This window comes from Heterodontus francisci, chromosome 4 (assembly GCF_036365525.1).
Source record: "Heterodontus francisci isolate sHetFra1 chromosome 4, sHetFra1.hap1, whole genome shotgun sequence".
NCBI lineage: Eukaryota > Metazoa > Chordata > Chondrichthyes > Heterodontiformes > Heterodontidae > Heterodontus > Heterodontus francisci.
The window spans coordinates 150,893,306-150,915,962 of record NC_090374.1 but is presented as its reverse complement, the minus strand read 5'-3'; the positions used below and the strand labels follow the sequence as shown (position 1 = coordinate 150,915,962).

Below are 22,657 nucleotides of genomic sequence, written 5' to 3'. Positions count from 1 at the left end.
ATTAATTAAGGAAAGCCAACATGGATTTGTTAAAGGCAAATCGCGTTTAACTAACTTGATTGAGTTTTTGATGAGGTAACAGAGGGAGTTGATGACAGTAAGGCAGTTGATATGCTGTTGTGGACTTCCAAAAGGCGTTAGAAGGGTCACTGACCCGAAACGTTAACTCTGCTTCTCTTTCCACAGATGCTGCCAGACCTGCTGAGTATTTCCAGCATTTCTTGTTTTTATGCTACATAACTAGCTTGTCAGTAAAGTTGAAGTTCATGGAATAAAAGGGACAGTGGCAGTATGGGACAGTGTAGCAGTGAACTTTTTTTTTGGACTGGAGCAATGTATACAGTGGGGTTCCCTTGGGGTTGGTAGCAGGACCACTGCTTTTAGTGATATACATTAATGACCTAGACTTGGGAGTACAGGGCACTTTTCCAAAATATGCAACTGACAAAACTTGCAAATGTAGTGAACAGTGAGAAGAATGGTGATAGACTTCAAGAGGACATAGACAGGCTGGTAGAATGGGCAGACAACTGGCAGGTGAAATTTAATGCAGAAAAGTGCAAAGTGATACATTTGGGTTGGAAAAATGCTGAGAGGCACTATAAACTAAAGGGTACAATTCTAAAGGGGGGCATTGGAACAGGCAGACCTGGAGGTATATGTGCACAAATCTTTGAAGTAGCAGGGCAGGTTGAGAAAGTATTTAAAAAGCATTCAGGATCCTGCGCATCATAAAGAGGCATAAGAGTATAAAAGCAAAGAAGTTATGATGAACCTTTATAAAACATTGGTTTGGCTTCAACTGGAGTGCTGCGTCCAATTCTGGGCATCTCACTTTAGGAAGGATGTCAAGGCCTTAAGATAGGGTGCAGAAAGGATTTCACTAGAATGGTTCCAGGGATGAGGGACTTCACTTACGTTGATAGACTGGAAAAGCTGGGGCTGTTTTCCTTACAGCAGGAAAGGTTGAGAGGAGGTGTGATAGAAGCATTAAAAATCATGAGGGGTCTAGACAACGTAGATAGAGAAACTGCTCACATTGGTGGAAGGGTCAAAGACCACAGTACACAGATTTAAGGTGATTGGCAGAAGAACCAAAGGCAACACAAGGAATTTTTTTTTTTTACGCAGCAAGTGATTATGACCTGGAATATATGAAAGGGTGGAGAAGGCAGATTCAATCATGGCTTTCAAAAGGGAATTAGGTAAGTACTTGAAAGGAAAAACATTTGTAGGCCTATGGGGAAAGGGCAGGTGAATGGGAATAGCTGGATTGTTCAGAGACGGCACAAGCTTCCATCTTTCGCTTAGCAGATTTAGGATTTAAACAAAAAAAGCATACCTTCTTGAATCTTCTTTACAAGGAAAAAAAAATTCCTGTCCAGCAGTATTGTGGATTCTTGCCACTGGATGGCATGGTAACTTTATATTGAAATGCATTATATTTTTGTAACATCTACTTTAATGGGGCCAAATAGAATATAGCAGTTATGCTAAGCAGCTTCAATAAATTAAAATCCTCCAACAAACATGTATCAAATTAAAATACATTCTTTCCACTCCCAAAATTTTATAAATCTGATATTGATTTGACTGCATAAAGGAATCAAAAGTCAGAGGTGTGTTAAGTAGAATTTCAAATTGACTACTACTGCAAGGATGGATTGTACTTGTTAAAAACCCCCCACTATTTCCCGTTTTTATTTATTTTGCAAGTACCCACTAGGTAGCAGTGTGCCTAGTAAGCAAATAATATCTAATCTAGAATTTTACATGTTGTTGCTCTTCAGCAATACTCTCTGGGCTTTCAGAATATAATGATTTATAAAATAAAATCAGGGAAGCTACATTCCACATTAATTCGTACAGTATATGCAATAGTTAAAGACAATCCAATAGATCAGTCAAGGAATCAGTGTTCTCGTTTCAAAGCAGCATCCCAGCAGTTTTTTGTCCCTCCATTTTTAGTTTACAAACCAAGCCCTTTTATTCAAACCATGTACATCAAGACCATTCACTGTTCGAAGCAATTTTGCTGCCTTATTCAGTCATTTTATTCCTTATAGGCAACCAACCCAAGCCTCAAGATAAACACCAAATTGAAACCACTTGGGGAGAAAACTTATATTGCTTACATATGGCATTCAAATTTTTTCTATTAAAAGCAAAGCAGAATAGCTTTCCCACAAAATAATGCAAATTAATCAATTAATATCCTTTGTGATTAATTACATACCCCCTCCCCCCCAATCCCCTCTTCTCCCTCCTCCAAATCTCACACATCCCAATAGATATATAATGTCATTCCTTCATTGTTGGATCAAAATCTTGGAACAACTTCTCTAATAGAAGTGTGGGAGCACCTTCACCACACAGACTGCAGCAGTTCAGGAAGGCCAACCACTGTGGCCACCACTGCAAGGCAACTATGAATGGGCAATAAATGCAGGCCTCATCAGCAACATGAATAATTAAAAATTGTAGATTGCAGGCTGAGGGTGGGAGGATGGATTAGAGATGGCCGATGTTTGGAGCAAGGGGATAGAGAGGAGTGAAGGCTGGAAGGAGAGGAAGGAGGATGGAAAGGGACGAAAGAAAGCTAAAGGATGCAATGGGGTGGAAGAGGGAGAAGAGTGAAGAGTGGGAGGGAGGAGAAGAAAGGAGAGAAATGGAATATAGGTGGGAGCTGAGGATGCAAGGACTAAGCTGGTGGTTTGACAGCCAATAGGCAGGGATGGGGTCATTTTAATATTCTTATTCCTCTACTCCCTGTCATTTCCTACTCTCCATAGGTTCTGCTCCCCCTCTCTCTGCCAATACTCTCCTCCAGTTTCCCCCTCCTTTGGAGGAGGTGGGGGAAGAGAAGCCAATCAGGATGCATACCACAAGGAGGTACAGCTGAAAATTCAAGTTGACAGTAAGTTCAGAAAGGTGCTCCACAGTCACCAATTACTACGCAATCAGTGGATATATGCAAACACTTACTACGAATGCGGATAGAGAATTTCATAATTGGATAAACTTGACATGAAAGTATGGCAAAGCATTACAACGGCAAGCGCAAGATCTTAAATTAGATATAAACTAGTAAGGTGATGCATTCTGGCAGAAGGAACAGGGTGAAGCAATATATACTTAATGACACAGTTCTAAAGGTGGTGCAGGGACAGAGGGACCTGTGGGTGCATGTGCATAGATCTTTGAAGGTGGCAGGTCATATTGACAGAGTGGTTAGTAAAGCATATGGGATCTTGGGCTTTATAAATAAAGGCACTGAGCAGGGAAGTTAAGCAGAACCTTTATAAAGCTCTGGTTAGGCCCCAACTGGAGTATTGCATCTAGCTCTGGTCACCACACTTCAGGAAGAATGTGAGTGTCCTTGAGAGGGTGCAGAGGAGATTTACCAGAATGGTTCCAGGGATGGGGGATTTTAGTTACAAGGTATGGTAGGAAAAACTGGGTTTGCTCTCCTTAGAACAGAGGAGATTGAGGGGAGATTTTAGACAAGTGTACAAGGTCATGACAGGCTTCGCTAAGTTAGACAAAGAAAAACTGTTCCCATTAACAAATGGTACAAGGTCAAGGGGACACTGATTGAAGGTTTTGGGCAAAAGATGCATGAGAAATATGAGGAAGCACTTTTTTATGCAGCGGATGGTAATGACCTGGAACTTGCTGCCCACAAGAGTGCTGGAAGCAGATTCAATGAATGACCTCAAGAGGAGGTTGGATGGCCACCTGAGAGAAATAGACGTGCAGGGCTATGGGGATCGAGTCGGGGTGTGGGACTGACAGCATAGCTCTGAGGAAAGCTGGCATGGACTCGATGGGCCGAAGTGCCTCCTTCTGTGCCATAAATGACTTACTCATCTCTCATCCTGTAATTCAATTTATATTCAAATTTTGGGGCAGTAGGTTACATAAATTATATCAGATTTTACTGCATGTATGTTTTATCGCTTCATCTAACTTGCTTCCGTTTCCTTTTTATATATAAAAACACAGATAGAAATTAAATAATTAGGCGAACAATCAAAAATAGATTGAAAATGGTTTCCAATGAGAACTAATGAATTACTAGCATTTAAAAGGTCCACCTCAGTATATAACTGACATGATAAATATGATATAAACATGATAAAGTGGTTTCTACAATCTTAAAATATTTCAAATAAAATTAATTCTAAGCTTTTTATCTGTGAGCTAACTTAAATTGAATTGTTTACTATGAAGAATTATAAGCTTGCATTGGTATGTTACGTTCATCACAATGCTGTCCTATCAAGGCAGCATTGCTCAACTGCATTTTTAGCCCAACATATTGCTGTTATTATAAACATGCCACAATTGGAACTTTTAACTCACCAGCTATTGGATCCATAGCTTCCCTATTGCTTGGAGAATACGAACTTTGTGAGGATGAAAGCCCACCAGTGGAACTGCTAGTAAAGTGCATGTTTGATCTACGAGCACGTGGTCCTCCAAGGCCTCGGCCAGGATGAAACATCCTACGTACATGTCGAACACCACTGGATTCATCGTAAATAATCATTAAGGAAATACAAACAAAGAATGGCAAGCAAAATTTCCAAATCAAATATTACAGTTCTTAAACTATTTCCTATCTCACTTATTTTCTGTTACCATACAGCAAAGTTTTTCTTTTAAAATAAAAACAGTGACAATGCCAGAGATAAAGGGTAACAATGGCTTCTCTTGTCACTTTCACACTACTACCTCTGGTGTCCCACAAGGATCTATCCTTGGCCCTCTCCTATTTCTCATCTACATGCTGCCTCTCAGCGACATCATCCGAAAACACAGCTTTAGTTTTCACATGTATGTTGACATAAAAACTCTACCGCACCACCACCACCTCTCAACTCCTCCACAGTTGCTACATCTTCAGATTGCTCATTAGATTGCCAATGCCGTCCCCACCACGAGTTTTTTTGGGGGGTGGGGGGCAGCCGCCGTAAATATGTAAAATGGCCACCCGCTGCATAAACACGTCCGCGCAGCAGCGCTGTTCCCATGGGGGACGGCCATCATCTTCTGTGCCCGGCCTTGGGAATACAAAATCCAGCCCTAAATGTGGAAAAAGATGCCCCACTTCACATGCAGAAATTTAGGTACCACTGGTATTTATCATAAAATTATAGAAATTTATAGCACTAAAGGAGGCCATTTGGCCCATCGTGTCTGCGCTGGCCAACAAGTAGTCACCCAGTCTAATCCCACTTTCTAGCTCTTGGTGTGCAGCCTTGTAGGTTATATCTCTTCAAATGCATATCCAAGTAATTTTTAAATGTTACGAGAGTTTCTGCTTATACCACTCTTCAGGCACTGAGTTCCAAATCCCCACCACCCTCTGGATAAAAAAAGTTCCCCTCAAATCCCCTCCAAAACTCCTACTTCTTACCCTAAATTTGGTTATGGACCAGTCAACCAATTTTGTACACTACAATTAGGTCTACCCTCAGCCTTCTCTGTTCCGTTGAAAACAACCCTATCCGATCCAATCTTTCATCATAAGTAAATTTCTCCAGCTCAGGCAACATGTCATAAATCTCCTCGGTACCCCCTCCAGTGCAATCACATCTTTTCTAATGGCGTTGTGACCAGAGCTGCACGCAGTACTCCAGCTGTGGCCTAACTAGTATTTTATACAGCATTACCTCCCAACTCTTATATTCTATGCCTCAGCTAATAAAGGGAAGTATCCTCTATGCTTTCTTGACCACCTTATCTACCTGTCCAGCCACCTTCAGGGATCTGTGGACGTGCACTCCAAGGTCCCTTTGTTCCTCTACACTTCTCAGTATCCAACTATTTATTGTGTATTCCTTTGCCTTGTTAGCCTTACTCAAATGGATTAGCTCACACTTCTTAGGATTGAACTCCGTTTGCCTGTTCCACCCACCTGACTAGTCACAGAGTCAGAGTTATACAGCACAGAAACGGGCCTTTCGCCCCATTGTGTCCGTGCTGGCCGTCAAACACCTAACTATTCTAATCCCATTTTCCAGCACTTGGCCCGTAGCCTTGTATGCTATGGCGTTTCAGGCGCTCAACGAAATACTTCTTAAATGTTGAGGGTTCCAGCCTCTACCACTCCTTCAGGCAGTGCGCTCCAGATTTCAACCACCCTCTGGGTGAAACTTTTTTCCCTCAAATTCCCTCTAAACCTCCTGTCCCTTATCTTAAATCTATGCCTCCTGGTTATTGACGCCTCCGCTAAGGGAAAACATTTCCTCCTATCTAACCTATCAATACCTCTTATAATTTTGCATACCTCAATCAGCCTTCTCTGCTCTAAGGAAAACAATCCAAGCCTTTCCAGTCTCTCTTCATAGCTGGAATGCTGCAGCCCAGGCAACATCCTGGTGAATCTCATCTGCATCCTCTCTAGTGCAATCACATCTTTCCTATAGTGTGGTGCCCAGAACTGTACACAGTACTCCAGCTGCGGCCTAACTAGCGTTTTATACAGCTCCAGCATAACCTACCTGCTCTTATATTCTATGCCTCGGCTAATAAAGGCAAGTATCCCATATGCCTTCCTAACCACCTTATCTACCTGTGCTGCTGCCTTCAGTGATCGATGGACAGGTACACCAAGGTCCCTCTGACCCTCTGTACTTCCTAGGGTCCTACCATCCACTGTATATTCCCTTGCCTTGTTAGTCCTCCCAAAATGCATCACCTCACACTTCTCAGGATTAAATTCCATTTGCCACTGCTCCGCCCATCTTACCAGCCCATCTATATCGTCCTGTAATCTCAGGTTTTCCTCCTCACTATTTATGACATCACCAATTTTCGTCTCATCTGCAAACTTACTGATCATACCTCCTATATTCACGTCTAAATCATTCATGTACACTACAAACAGCAAGGGTCCCAGCACCGATCCCTGCAGTACACCACTGGTCACAGGCTTCCATTCACAAAAACACCCATCGACCATCACCCTCTGCCTCCTGCAACTAAGCCAATTTTGGATCCAATTTGCCCTGGATCCCATGGGCTCTTACCTTCTTAACTAATCTCCCATGGGGGACCTTATCAAAAGCCTTACTGAAGTCCATGTTGACTACATCAACTGCTTTACCCTCATCTATACATCTAGTCACCGCCTCGAAAAATTCAATCAAGTTAGTTAGACACGATCTCCCCCTGACAAAGCCATGTTGACCATCACTGATTAATCACTGCCTCTCCAAGTGGAGATTAATCCTGTCCCTCAGAATTTTTTCCAATAGTTTCCCAACCACTGACGTTAGACTCACTGTCCTGCAATTACCTGGTTTATCCCTGCCACCCTTTTTGAATTATGGTACCACATTCGCTATCCTCCAGTCCTCTGGCACTCCTCCTGTGGCCAGAGAGGATTTGAAAATTTGTGCTATCTCCTCCCTTGCCTCACATAACAGCCTGGGATACATCTCATCTGGGCCTGGGGATTTATTCACTTTTAAGCCCGCTAAAACAGCTATTACTTCCTCCCTTTCAATGCTAACATGTTCAAGTTCATGTTCAACAACCCCCCTCCCTGATCTCTACACCTACATCGTCCTTCTCCACAGTGAACAAAGATGAAAAGTAATCATTTAAAACCCCACCTATGTCCTCCAGCTCCACACACAGATTGCCACTTTGGTCCCTAATGGGCCCTACTCTTTCCCTGGTTATCCTCTTGCCCTTAATATACTTATAAAACACTTTGGGATTTTCCTTTATCTTGCCCGCCAGTGTTTTTTCATGTCCCCTCTTCGGTCTCCTAATTGCTTTTTTAAGTAACCCCCCCCCCCCCCCACACACACTTCCTATACACCTCGAGTGCCTCTGCTACTTTCAGTGCTCTGAATCTGCCATAAGCCTCCTTTTTTCCCCAATCCAATCCTTTATGTCCCTTGACATCCAGGGTTCCCTGGACTTGTTGGTCCTACCCTTCACCTTAACGGGAATATGTTGTCTCTGAAGTTTAGTTACTAGTGGTGTACCGAAAGGATCTGTTTTGGGGCCACTGCTGTTTGTCATTTTTATAAATGACCTGGATGAGGGTGTAGAAGGGTGGGTTAGTAAATTTGCGGATGACACTAAGGTCGGTGGAGTTGTGGATAGTGCCGAAGGATGTTGTAGGTTACAGAGGGACATAGATAGGCTGCAGAGCTGGGCTGAGAGATGGCAAATGGAGTTTAATGCGGAAAAGTGTGAGGTGATTCACTTTGGAAGGAGTAACAGGAATGCAGAGTACTGGGCTAATGGGAAGATTCTTGGTAGTGTAGATGAGCAGAGAGATCTTGGTGTCCAGGTACATAAATCCCTGAAAGTTGCCACCCAGGTTAATAGGGCTGTTAAGAAGGCATATGGTGTGTTAGCTTTTATTAGTAGGGGGATCGAGTTTCGGAGCCACGAGGTCATGCTGCAGCTGTACAAAACTCTGGTGCGGACGCAACTGGAGTATTGCGTGCAGTCCTGGTCACCGCATTATAGGAAGGATGTGGAAGATTTGGAAAGGGTGCAGAGGAGATTTACTAGGATGTTGCCTGGTATGGAGGGAAGGTCTTACGAGGAAAGGCTGAGGGACTTGAGGTTGTTTTCATTAGAGAGAAGGAGGAGGAGAGGTGACTTAATAGAGACATATAAGATAATCAGAGGGTTAGATAGGGTGGATAGTGAGAGTCTTTTTCCTCGGATGGTGATGGCAAACACGAGGGGACATAGCTTTAAGTTGAGGGGTGATAGATATAGGACAGATGTTAGAGGTAGTTTCTTTACTCAGAGAGTAGTAGGGGCGTGGAACGCCCTGCCTGCAACAGTAGTAGACTCGCCAAATTTAAGGGCATTTAAGTGGTCATTGGATAGACATATGGATGAAAATGGAATAGTGTGGGTCAGATGGTTTCACAAGTCGGCGCAACCTCGAGGGCCGAAGGGCCTGTACTGCGCTGTAATGTTCTATGTTCTATGAACTCTCACCATTTTCTCTTTGAATGACTCCCACTGGTCTGATGTAGACTTTCCTACAAGTAGCTGCTCCCAGTCCACTTTGGCCAGATCCTGTTTTTTCATATTGAAATCGGCTTTCCCCAATTCAGTACCTTTATTCCCTGTCCACCTTTGTCCTTTTCCATAACTTTCTTAAATCTTAGAGTTATGGTCACTATCTCCGAAATGCTCCCCCAGTGACACTTCTACCATCTGTCAGGCTTCATTCCCCAGGATTAGGTCCAGTATCGCCCAGTCAACATCTCCCTGCAGTCTACAGCTTTCCTCTTCATTATCAATCACACTGCCAATTTTTGTATCATCAGGAAACTTCTTGATCATACCCCCTACATTCAAATCCAAATCATTTATATCTACCACAAAAAGCAAGGGACCTTGTGCTGAGACCTGCCGAACGCCACTGCAAACAGCCTCCCAGTCACAAAAACACTCACTGACCCTTTGCTTCCCGTCTCTGAGCCAATTTTGGATCGCATGGGCTTTTACTTTCATGAACAGTGTGCCATGTGGAAACTTATCAAAAGCCTTGCTAAAATCCATGTAGACATCAAATGACTATCCTCATCAATCCTCCTTGCTACCTCTTCAAAAAATTCAATGTTAGTCAGACACAAATCCCTTAACAAATCCATGCTGACTGTCTTTGATTAATCAGTGTCTTTCTAAAGGAAGATTTTTTCTGTCCCTCAGAAGTTTTTCCAATAATTTTCCCATGACTGAGGTTACGCTGACTGGCCTGTAATTACTCTGTCTATCTCTTTTTCAACAATGTTACAATGTTAACTGTCCAGTCCTCTGGCACCACACCTGTAGATAGAGAAGATTGGAAAATGATGGTCAGAGACTCTATTTCTTCTCTTGCTTTCCTTAACCTAGGATTCATTTCATTTGGGCCTGGGGAATTATCCACTTCCAAAGATGTTAACCCCTTAATACTTCCACTCTCACTATGTTAACTTCATCTAATATTTCATACTTCCCCTCTCCGATTGCAGTGTCTGTATCGTCCCTCATCTACCTGACAAGCCCAAGGAAAATGATACTTTTCAGGGACCACCTGACTGCACTGTCTCTGCATGGATCTCTTCAAATTTCATTTACAAGTTCCTCTAGTGTAGGTGCAACCCTTGCAAAAGCACAATCTGACCCACAAGCAATGTTGCAGGAGACCATCATATATTCCAAAGACCATAACCAAGAGACTAATCTGTTACCCATGTGCTTGGATTTAAAGTGCTGGTGGCCATAAGACACTGGCGAGCATTGCAGCCCAATCAGAGTCTGCTCTTACCTAACACCCACATAAGCAAATCCGACAGGAACGAAATCCTTAAGCCAATTTTCCTTTCTGTGCACAAGTGGGGTTAATCGTAGCTCCAACTGCATAATTCAGCCCTGGCCAGATCTAACCTGGGATTGTGGCACTGAGCCAGATCATGTAGTGTATTAACCTAATGAACTAGCGTAATGTTTCATTTAAAAAATTTTCATGCAGAAGACTATATAAAGCTTCAGTAGTCAAGCTATTGCTGCAACAATTCTAGGAGAAGGTAGGCCTTCTCTATCTATTTGTAAACACCTGCAGTTAGAACAAACCTAAATCGCCTAGCAGGAGTATATAAGAGATGATCTGAGTGACAGGCCTGCAGATGGCACTTAAGTAACATAGTAGTGGAATGACCTTTGACCTTACAAGAGATCTCTACATGCTGGGTGACAGTAATGCAACATTCATTATGCAATATTTGTTGCACTATGGTAATATGCTTCACAAAGCACTGACCACCTCTAGGCGCTTACCCATTGTCTCTCGAGACAAGGAGGCCAAAGAAGAAGAAAGAAGATGGTAATACCAGATACAAGTGTCCAGTAGGATCCCAACCACTGCAAAGACAGAGAAAAATTTATTACATAACAAGCTATTTGCTGCAATTCAGACTTATGCGCAGGTTGAAAAGAAGGAATAGTGGTTTCTGGCTACAGATGAAGTTACATCATCTTTCGGTGGAATTTATGATGAGAACCAAAAGTTCAACCATCATGTTACATCAATTGTGGCCTTAAAATTGAACAACTTCAGATCTTTGGTACAGCTCCCATTCTCTCTCTGGGAAGTACTCGCAATGTGGGATGGGTATTTCAGTGTTTCCAGTGATGGAGATAAAGGGCAGGTTGCTGCTTTTTTCTTCAACCAGTCTGCAGGGCCACTGAAACCTATTCTCCTTTGCCCTTTTCTCATGCTTCCCTTTCCACCTGCCTATCTCCAGTTATTTAGCTATTCATAAACTGTTACTTTTTTTTTATTTCTTTCTCTCATTATGCCTCCTTCTATCACATGCTAGTATCACATCATTTACCATTGCCTGTTTCTCATTTAAGTATTGCATGGCACGTATATTTCTTTGTTCTGTTCCTTTTGAATGCTGTTTAGCTGTGATATATTCCATTTCTGACATAAGGTTCATTTCTAAAATGTTAATTTGTCTGCCCTCTCAATCGATGCTGCCTAAGCTCCTGAGTCTGGTTTTGTTTCAAGTATGGCAGATTAGGCCCCAATGCCTGAAATTCACTAGCTACCCAGGGTGAAACCAGTGCTACATCAAGTGCAGTCTTTGGCAGGAGAAATGTTATTACACATTTATAGAGCATCGATCATGATATCAGGATGTCCCAAAACACTTTACAGTCAATGAAGTACTTTTGAAGTGTAGTCACCGCTGTAATGTAGGAAGCACAGCAGCCAATTTGCACACAGCTAGATCCCAAAAACAGCAATGTGATAATTACCAGATAACCGGTTTTAGTGATGTTGGTTGAGGGATAATTATTGGCCAGAACACCAGGGTTAACTCCCCAGCTCCTCTTTGAAATAATGTCATGGGATCTTTGACACCCACCTGAGAGAGTAGATGGGACCTCAGTTTAATGGCTCATCTGAAAGGCAACACCTCCAACAGTGTAACACTCTCTGACACTGGAGTGTCAGCCTAGATTTTTTTGCTCAAGTACAGATTTGTAATAGGCAGATCATGCTTGACTAATCTAACTGAATTTTTTGATGAATTAACAGAGAAGGTTGATGAAAGGAATGTGGTAGATGTGGTCAACATGGATTTTAAAAAAGCATTTGATAAAATACCACATAAAAGGCTGGTTAACAACATTGAGGATCATGGAACAGGAGGTTCAGTGTCCAATTGGATAAAAAAAATTGGCTTAAGGACAGAAAACAGCAAGTCATGGTAAATGGTCGTTCTTCAGACTGGAGGATGATAGACAGTGATGTTCCCCAAGGGTCAGCACTAGGACTACTTCTTTTTAAAAAATATACATAAATGACTTGGATCTTGGAATGCAGATTAGAGTTTCAAAATTTGCCGATAATACCAAACTTGGAGGAATGGCAAACAGTGAGGATGATACGACCTGCCTGCAACAGGACATAAATAGGCTACCAGAGTGGGCAGATAAATGGCACATGGAATTTAATAAAGAGAAGTTTGAGATTATGCATTTTGGCAGAAGAGATAGGGTGAGGCAATATAGACTTAATGGCACAGTTCTAAAGAGTGTGCAGGAATAGAGGGTCCTAGGAGTTCATGTGCATAGATCTTTGAAGGTGGCAAGACATATAAAGAGACTGGTTAGCAAAGTATATGGGATCTTGGGTTTCATAAACATATATACAGTACAAAAGCAAGGAAGTTATGCTGAACCTTTATGAAGCTCTGGTTAGGCCCCAGTTGGAGTACTGGGTCCAGTTCTGGTCACCACACTTCAGGAAGGATGTGAGGGTGCAGAGGAGATTTATCAGAGTGGTTCCAGGGATGGGGGATTTTAGCTACAAGATTTGGTTGGAAAAGCTGGGGCTGTTCTCTCTGGAGCAAAGGAGATTGAGGGGAGATTTGATAGAGGTATACAAGATTTTGACAGGCTTAGATAAGTTAGACAAGGAAATACTTTCCCATTAACTGATGGCACAGGAACTAGGGACACAGATTGAAGGTTTTGGGCAAGAGATGCAGGGGGAAATGTGAGTAAGAACATTTTTACACAGCGAGTGGTAACGACCTGGAACTCACTTTCCACGAAGGTGGTGGAAGTGGAGACAATTAATGATTTCAAAAGGAATTTTGATGAGCACTTGAAGGAAATAAACTTGCAGGGCTACAGGGATTAAGTAGGGGAGTGGACTAGCTAGATTGCTCCTCAGAGAGCTGGAATGGCTTCAATGGGCCGCATGGTCCCCTTCTATGCCATAAATGATTCCGTGACTCTAAGTCTTTGGAGTGGGACTTCAATTCAGAGCCATCTGCTCAGAGTCAACAGTGCTACCGACTGAGCCACAGCCGACATGGCTGAGATGAAAGGAAATGTGCCAGATTCAACTTTAAAGTCCATTTCATAAATTAGTCAACAAAAGAGATGATCCATAAGTGAAATCCTTTGAAACACAAGAGAGATGTATTGAGTTATCAATCTGAATAGGGCTGCTCTTCGATCAGGTTCAACAGATGCTGACTATACTCCAAAATTAAAAATTTCAAAACAGATACAGAATTATGGAGCAACTCCAGATAGTTATTTAATTTAACCTCAAGTGTTTCATTGTTTTACAGAAGACTTTTAACCAATGATAGGGCTCACCACAGAAGGAAGCAATCATTTGGTCAGATGTTCTTTTTCAACAGCCAAGGTGTTTTAGGGTAACCTCCGCGGCCGGAAGAAACATCTGACTACATTAGTTGGACTGCATCACCATTACTCGTATAAGCCTTCCGAGTGATTGCTAACTCCAGGGAACAACATAACTGAGTCCGATTCTTTCTCCACTCTACACTCACACACATGTCCAGTAGATGTGGCCAGATAGCAATCAGGAGCAAGGAGCAGGCAGGCCAATTGGAGGGCCTCTATCACTGTCCCAAGTGAGATCAAGAGAGTCATCGCAGACTGTAGATTGAAGCTGGTACCTTCTTGGTCTTTATGAACACATGAATACAAGAAATAGGAGTAGACGACCATATGACCTAATGAGCCTGCTCCGCCATTCAATACGATCATGGCTGATCTTGGGCTTCAATTCCACTTTCCAACCCGCTCCCCATATCCCTTGATTCCCTGCGAGACCAATAATCTATCTATCCCAGCCTTAAATGTATTCAATGATGGAGCACCCACAACCCTCTGGGGTAGAGAATTTCAAAGATTCACAATCCTTTGAGTGCAGTAATTTCTCCTCATCTCAGTCCTGAATGATTGGCCACTTATCCTAAGACTGTGCCCCTGCGTTCCAGATTCCCCGACCAGTAGAAACAATCTCTCAGCTTCTACCCTATCAAGCCCTTTCAGGATCTTGTATGTCTCAATTAGATCACCTCTCATTCTTCTAAACTCCAGAGAATATTTACTCAGATCATAGGACAACCCCCTCATCCCAGGGACCAATTTAGTAAATCTTTGCTGCACTGCCTCCAGTGCAAGTATATCCTTTCTTAAATGTGGGGACCAAAACTGCATGCAGTATTCCAGGTGTGGTCTCACCAAAGCCCTGTACAATTTTAGTAAGACTTCTTTATTCCTGTACTTCAATTTCCTTGCAATAAAGGCCAACATTCCATTTGCTTTCCTAATAGCCTGTTGCACCTGCATGTTAACTTTGTGCGTTGCTTGTACACGTACCCCCAAGTCTCTCTGAACATCAACACTGACCAGTTTCACACCTTTAAAACAATATTCTTTTCTATTGGTATGACCAAAGTGAACAACTTCACATTTCCCCACATTATACTCCAATTGCCATCTTGTTACCCACTCACTTAATCGGTCTATATCACTTTGCAGCCTCCATACGTCCTCCCCGCATCTTACCTTTCCATTGAGCTTTGTATCATCAGCAAACTTAAGATACATTACTCTCTATATTAATGACTTGGATGAAGAGACAGAGTGTAAATAGCTGAGGCCCCAGCACTGATCCTTGCAGCACCCCACTATTCACTGCCTGCCAACTTGAAAATGCCCCATTTATGTCCACTCTCTGTTTCCTGTCTGTTAACCAATCCTCTACCCATGCTAAAAATTACCCCCAACTCCATGAGCCCTTATCCTGCCTATTAAGTGGGAGGCGGCGGCGTTGTGGTATTGTCACTGGACTAGGAACCCAGAGACCCAGGGTACTGCTCTGGGGACATGGGTTCAAATCCCACCACAGCAGAAGGTGGAATTTGAATTTGATTAATAAATCTGGAATTAAAAAGCTAGTCTAATGATGGCCATGAAACCATTAGCGATTGGTTCACTAATGCCCTTTAGGGGAGGAAATCTGCTGTCCTTACCTGGTCTGACCGACATGTGATTCCAGATCCACAGCAATGTGGTTGACTCTTGCATGCCCTCTGAAATGGCTTAGCAAGCCACTCAGTTGTATCTAACCGCTATGAAGTCAATAAAAAGAAATGAAACCAGACAAACCACCCAGCATCGACCTAGGCACTGAAAACGACAACGGCAAACCCAGCCCAGTCGACCCTGCAAAGTCCTCCTTACTAACATCTGGGAGCTTGTGCCCAAGTTGGGAGAGCTGTCCTACAGACTAATCAAGCAACAGCCGGACATAGTCATACTCACAGAATCATACCTGACAGACACTGCCCCAGACACTGCCATCACCATCCCCGAGTATGCCCTGTCCCACCGGCAGGACACACCCAGCAGAGGTGGCGGCACAGTGGTATACAGTAAAGGGGGGGAGGGGGGGGGGGGGGGGGGGGGGAGAGAAGTTGCCCTGGGAGTCAACATTGACTATGGACCCCATGAAGTCTCATGGCATCAGGTCAAACATGGGCAAGGAAACCTCCTGCTAATTACCACCTACCGCCCTCCCTTAGCTGATGAGTCAGTACTCCTCCAGGTTGAACAGCACTTGGAGGAAGCACTGAGGGTGGCAAGGGCACAAAATGTACTCTGGGTGGGGGACTTCAATGTCCGTCACCAAGAGTGGCTCGGTAGCACCACAACTGACGGAGCCGGCCGAGTCCTAAAGGACATATCTGCTAGACTGGATATGCGGCAGGTGGTGAGGGAACCAACAAGAGGGGAAACATATTTGACCTCATCCTCACCAATCTGTCTGCCACAGATGCATCTGTCCATGACTGTATTGGTCGGAGTGACTACCGCACAGACGTTGTGGAGACGAAGTCCCACCGTCACATTGAGGATACCCTCCTTCATGTTGTGTGGCACAACCATCGTGCTAAATGGGATAGATTTCGAACAGATCTAGCAATGCAAAACTGGACATCCATGAGGCGCTGTGGGCCATCAGCAGCAGCTGAATTGTACTCAACCACAATCTGTAAACTCATGGCCCGGCATATCCCCCACTCTACCACTACCATCAAGCCAGGAGACCAACCCTGGTTCAATAAACAGTGCAGGAGGGCATGCCAGGAGCAGCACCAGGCATACCTCAAAATGAGGTGTCAACCTGGTGAAGCTACAACACAGGACTATCTGTGGGCAAAACTGTGTAAGCAGCATGCGATAGACAGAGCTAAGAGGTCCAATAACCAACGGATCAGATCTAAGCTCTGCAGTTCTGCCACATCCAGCTGTGAACAGTGGTGGACAATTAAACAACTAACTGGAAGAGGTGGCTCCACAAATATCCCCGGCCGCAATGATGGGGGAGCCCAGCACATCAGTGCAAAAGATAAGGCTGAAGCAACTGCAAGAATCTTCAGCTAGAAGTGCCGAGTTGATGATCCATCTCTGCCTCCTCCTGAAGTCCCCAGCATCACAGATGCCAGACTGCAGCCAATTCGATTCACTCCGCGTGATATGTAGAAACGACTGAAGGCACTGGATACTGCAAAGGCTATGGGCCCTGACAATATTCCGGCAATAGTACTGAAGACCTCTGCTCCAGAACTTGCCGCGCCCCTAGCCAAGCTGTTCCAGTACAGCTACAATACTGGCATCTACCCTGCAACATGGAAAATTGCCCAGGTATGTCCTGTACACAAAAACCAGGACAAGTCCAACCCGGCCAATTACCGCCCCATCAGCCTACTCTCAATCATTAGTAAAGTGATGGAAGTTGTCATCAACAGTGCCATCAAGTGGCACTTGCTTAGCAATAACCTGCTCAGTGACGCTCAGTTTGGGTTCTGCCAGGGTCACTCTGCTCCTGACCTCATTATGGCCTTGGTTCAAACATGGACAAAAGAGCTGAACTCCAGAGGTGAGGTGAGAGTGACTGCCCTTGACATCAAAGCAGCATTTGACCGAGTATGGCAACAAGGAGCCCGGGCAAAACTGAGCTCAATGGGAATCAGGAGGAAAACCCTCCGCTGGCTGGAGTCATACCTGGCGCAAAGGAAGATGGTTGTGGTTGTTGGTCAATCATTTGAGCTCCAGGACATCACTGCAGGAGTTCCTCAGGGTAGTGTCCTAGGCTCAACCATCTTCAGCTGCTTCATCAATGACCTTCCTTCAATCATAAGGTCAGAAGTGGGGATGCTTGCTGATGATTGCACAATGTTCAGCACCATTCGTGACTCCTCAGATGTTGAAGCAGTCCGTCTAGAAATGCAGCAAGACTTGGACAATATCCTGGCTTGGGCTGATAAGTGGTAAGTAACATTTGCGCCACACAAGTGACAGACAATGGCCATCTCCTACGAGAGAGAATCTAACCGTCTCCCCTTGACATTCAATGGCATTACCATCGTTGAATCCCCCACTATCAACATCCCAGGAGCTACCATTGACCAGAAACTGAACTGGAGTAGCCATATAAATACCATGGCTACAAGAGCAGGTCAGAGGCTAGGAATCCTGAGGCGACTAACTCACCTCTTGACTCCCCAGAGCCTGTCCACCATCTGCAAGGCACAAGTCAGGAGTGTGATGGAATACTCTCCACTTGCCTGGATGGGTGCAGCTCCAACAACACTCAAGAAGCTCGACACCATCCAGGACAAAGCAGCCCGCTTGATTGACACCCCATCTACAAATATTCACTCCCTCCACCACCGACGCACAGTGGCAGCAGTGTGTACCATCTACAAGATGCATTGCAGCAATGCACCAAGGCTCCTTAGACAGCACCTTCCAAACCCGCGACCTCTACCAACTAGGAGGACAAGGGCAGCAAATGCATGGGAACACCACCACCTGCAAGTTCCCCTCCAAGTCACACACCATCCTGACTTGGAACTATATCGCCGTTCCTTCACTGTTGCTGGGTCAAAATCCTGGAACTTCCTTCCCAACAGCACTGTGGGTGTACCTACCCCACATGGACTGCAGTAGTTCAAGAAGGCAGCTCACCACCTTCTCAAGGGCAATTGGGGATGGGCAACAAATGCTGGCCTGGCCAGCGACGCCCCACATCCCATGAATGAAAAAAAACCTGGCACCTTACCAAATTTGAAAATCCAGGTATACTGCATCTACTGGTTCCCCTTTATCTACCCTACTTGTTACATCCTCAAACTATTCTAATAAGTTCATCAAACAGGATCTCCCTTCAGTAAATCCATGCTGACTTGTTCGAATCATAGTATGCTTTTCCAAGTGCAATGTCAAGGCGTCTTTCATAAGTTTCCCGCATCTCCCCAACGACTGATGTTAGGCTAACTAGCCTGTAGTTCCCGATTTTCTCTCTCCCTCCTTTCCTGAAAAGTCGTGTAACATTTGCCAACTTTCAATGTGACAGGACCATTCCAGAATCTAAGGAATTCTGGAAAATTTTAGCCAACGCACCCACTATCTCTGCAGCTATCCCTTTTAGAACCCCAGGATGTAGGCCATCTGGTCTACGGGACTTGTCAGATTTTAGTCCCTCAAGTTTCTCCAATACATTTTCTTGGCTGATATCAATATCCTTAATTTTCTCACTTTTTTTAGCCCTAGGTTACTGCCTATTTCTGGTATGGAACTTGTGTCTTCTACTGTGAAGACAGACACAAAATATTTGTTCAAAGCCTCTGCCATTTCCTCATTCCCCATGATGATTTCTCCTATCTCTGCCTCTAAGGGACCAGTCTATTTTAGATACTCTCTTCCCTTTTATGCATTTATAAAAGCACTTACTATGTGTTTTTATATTGTTGTTTTTATATTGCTGGCTAGTTTACTCTCATTCTATTTTTTCCCTTTTTATCAACATTTTGATGGCCCTTTGCTGGTTTCTAAAACACTCCCAATCCTCAGCTAAAAGCTAGTTAATGGCAGTGCCATCAAGTGAACCTTATTTCTCCATTGCTCAATAACTGTGCGCCAAAAAAAGTTTTCACGGACATCATGAGGCTAGCATAATGATTACTGTGCTCTCCACCAACTTCTGCTGTACTCCAGGAATCAGATGAAACAAGTGGGGAAAAAGAAAGCCCTGGAACCTAAACTGCAATGTAGGGTTCTGCAGGACTGGATAGGTGATATTAGCTCCGTCTTACTTTGTACATGAGTGCTTTATTGCCTCATGCCTGGGGTAGTTTTGAGGTTAAACTTATGCACTTTCTACCATAAATCCATTTAACAGTGCAGAGGCTTTTGCCATTCAACAGTACTTAGGGAATTAATCTAAATGTTTTCTGGCAGGTTAGAGATAAACAGCCATGGATGACAAGGAATTAAGGTATCTAGGGTAGTACAAGTTGATTCAACATCATAGATGTGCATTACAGCAGCCCATTTGGAATCAGGGTGACTATCATCTATCAAGCATTGAGAGTATGGACTGAATTAAAGTTATTTTTTTGTGTGTGAATCCCACTCAACGAGCTGCATAATAACCATCTATCCAAGCAACTGACATGTCGTGAAAGAATCAGAATATCCACTGACTGGACATTGGCAAAGACAAAGCCATACTATTCAGCTCCCATCAGAAACTTCACATGCTAATCCTCATATTCCTCCAACCTGGTTAAGCTCAGGTTGAACTCCACCTCAATGTCTCATTTGAGTCCGAGTTGAACTTCAAATTCCATAACCTATTCAATGGCAACCTATTTCCACTTCTACATCACCCACCTCCACCCTTACGTCACTCTGACCACCAGTGAAACCCTCATTCACATTGCTGTCACCTCCAGACTCAACTTATGCTGCCTGCTGACCTTTTGCACATTACCGACATAACTCCCACTTGTTCAAAGCTCTGCTGCCCGCATCCTAAAGTCAATCACGCTCCCCATCACCATTATTCTGGTCAAACTGCGTTGTCTCTTCATCCTCCATAGCATTGAATTTAAAACCCTCATTTACAAATTTCTTGGAGAGTTACTAGAATACAGGATAATTCTTGTTGATGTCAGCCAAGTTTTTCCTGTTAAACAACGTTACTGTACGACTGCGTTCAAACAAATCCAGCGCTGTAGAAAATCAATGAGCACTCGATGGTCGTAACAACTTTATATGCAGCTTGCCTTGCACCAAGTTAACAAAGATTCCAGAATTCTGAGGAAGGCCATTTGGCACTGGTAGGGAGGGAGTGGGCAGGATGGTGGTAAAGAGAGGCTTCAGGTCAACTTAACTAATATATTCAGAGGACTCCCAGACCTAAACTGCATAGCCATGTGATTGCACAGAAGTGTACCTGATCAACTGATGCAGCCTCTCAGTTATTCAGACAGAGTCTTTACTGAAGAATGACAACATGCCCTAATTACGTTTTGAAGAAAGGTAATTTAGATTCAACATCTTGAGAAATACAAGCTGTATTAGTAGGCTGGATGCGGCCCACACGCACGGCTTTCACTCCGTGGCGTCACTGCAATCTTAAACGTGGCGGCTCATTAACATGCCTGGGACAGACTGCGCCCCCATGCCGCCACCTCCCCCAAATCCCCGATGAAGCGGAGAGGGTGGGCAAGCCATCCCCGTCGCCATTTTTAAAGGGCTTAGAGCCCTAAATGACAGTTTGAAATCTTGAAGGCAAATTGCATTTAAAAGTGTAACAAATCATTAAATAAATCTTTCCGTCCCCTCTCTCACCCCCCCCCAATAGCCTTACATTTAATTCCTTGCCCACTCACCCCCCAAAATACTTACCTTGACTAAGTGACCTTCACCCCCACCCCCCAAAGTTCATAAACTCAAACCCTCAACCTCTTCCCACCATCCCCCCCAACCAATCCGAAGAGTTTGACCCTGCTCCCCCACTGAGAAAATTACCTCCTCCGTCCTCCCCACAGGTGTCATGCCTGGTTTCCCGACAGGGTTTCGAAGGCGAGGCAGTGCCGGCTGCCGGGATAAAGATCGCGGTGGCTCATCAGGAGGCGATGGGAATTTCATTAATGCAGGTAAGTTAATTTATTTTAATATTTAAATTGAGGTCCCATCGCCTAATGGCGGGTTGGGGGGACGCCGCCACGAGACCTCGCCGCAGCCAAGATCAGGACAGGCCCTGCTGGCGTCGAGGTCCGTGGCGGGCTTCATCCGGGGCAATCTTCATGCCGCCCTCCCCCAACGGATCTAGACGTCGAGGTCCCTATAAAAATCCAGCCCAGTGTCTCTGAAGTCAACAGCAAGGATAAAATAGCTGATTCCCAGGGTGGGATTCTTTAAGTGACTGAAAGAGGCACATGGGAAATATCCTTCTATCACCAATTCAAAAACTTCATTAAGTGGTAGCCTTCTCACAATCCTATCAAGTTGGCAGCTTGTGTTGATCCAATCAATTATGGAGAATGCTAAAATGAACTGCCTCTTAAACTCATACAGTAGTGGAATGGTACATTAGAATTCCCTTAAATAAAAAGACAAAGTATATTACAAAAATTCAAGATTACAGAATGGCATGAGCAATCTGCATTCAACACAAATGTTCCTGAGTTTACTTCTTTACTCCAATGCATCACCACTTTGTCAAAAAACTACATAATGAACAATTCCCATTTTAACACTTCTGTAAATCTTTGTGGTACAGGATACATAATAACTATGATTTTCCTTTTGGCACCTTCAAGTAGCTGAATTTTAGACTCTTAAAAGGATATTAAATCTCTTGGAGCTCTGTGTTCAAGTGTAAGATGAGCTGCAAAGTCGTCCGTGACATGATTAGGATCTCCTCCAGGTAATGCTGCACAAATTGGACAAACCTGTAATACATTAAAAGTAGTAAATTTAATGATCACTTCTAATTATGAGAAAATCTAAAAGTTTAGGCAAAAATGAGGAACTAAGAATTGGGAAGGAAATATAAAAAAAGCCTTACTCTGAATATTCACAAAAAAGCTGAATTCTGCCTTCAGAAGTACAAAAAGGGTGGGAATGGGTATTAGCAGATCTACTGTGTTTCCAACATTTTCTGTTTTCATTTGTTGCCTTGAATCTGTAGATCTCCCAATTTCCCTCCACTGTCTTGTCTTTTCCTCATGTGGACCTTCCCTATAATGTTACACTGTTTCAGCTATTTCATATTTTGTTCTTTCATCTTTCACCTCTGAGATGGCCTTGCGTGTCATCTATTAGTTGAAGGTCATTTAATCCATTAATACTTGATTGCATTGTCTTTCTTTCCCTCCTTTCCTGCCCCATGCTCACCAACTCTAAGGAGATTGCTTATCTTTCAGTTCACAAGATGATTTATAGCGGAAATATTAATCTGCCTTTCTCTTTACAGATG

At 43.7% G+C, this 22,657-nt stretch overlaps 1 protein-coding gene across 2 annotated transcripts in view; it reads right to left on the bottom strand.

The window, feature by feature from the left end:
• kcmf1 (potassium channel modulatory factor 1) overlaps positions 1-22,657 on the bottom strand; it is a 232,315-nt gene that overhangs the window by 33,143 nt on the left and 176,515 nt on the right. For both annotated transcript variants that reach the window (XM_068030333.1, XM_068030334.1), the window contains exons 4-5: positions 22,029-22,130; positions 4,366-4,540 (exon numbers count right to left, since the gene is read on the bottom strand). In XM_068030333.1, coding sequence (XP_067886434.1) covers positions 4,366-4,540; positions 22,029-22,130 — 277 coding nt within the window. The remainder of the gene's footprint in view (positions 1-4,365; positions 4,541-22,028; positions 22,131-22,657) is intronic.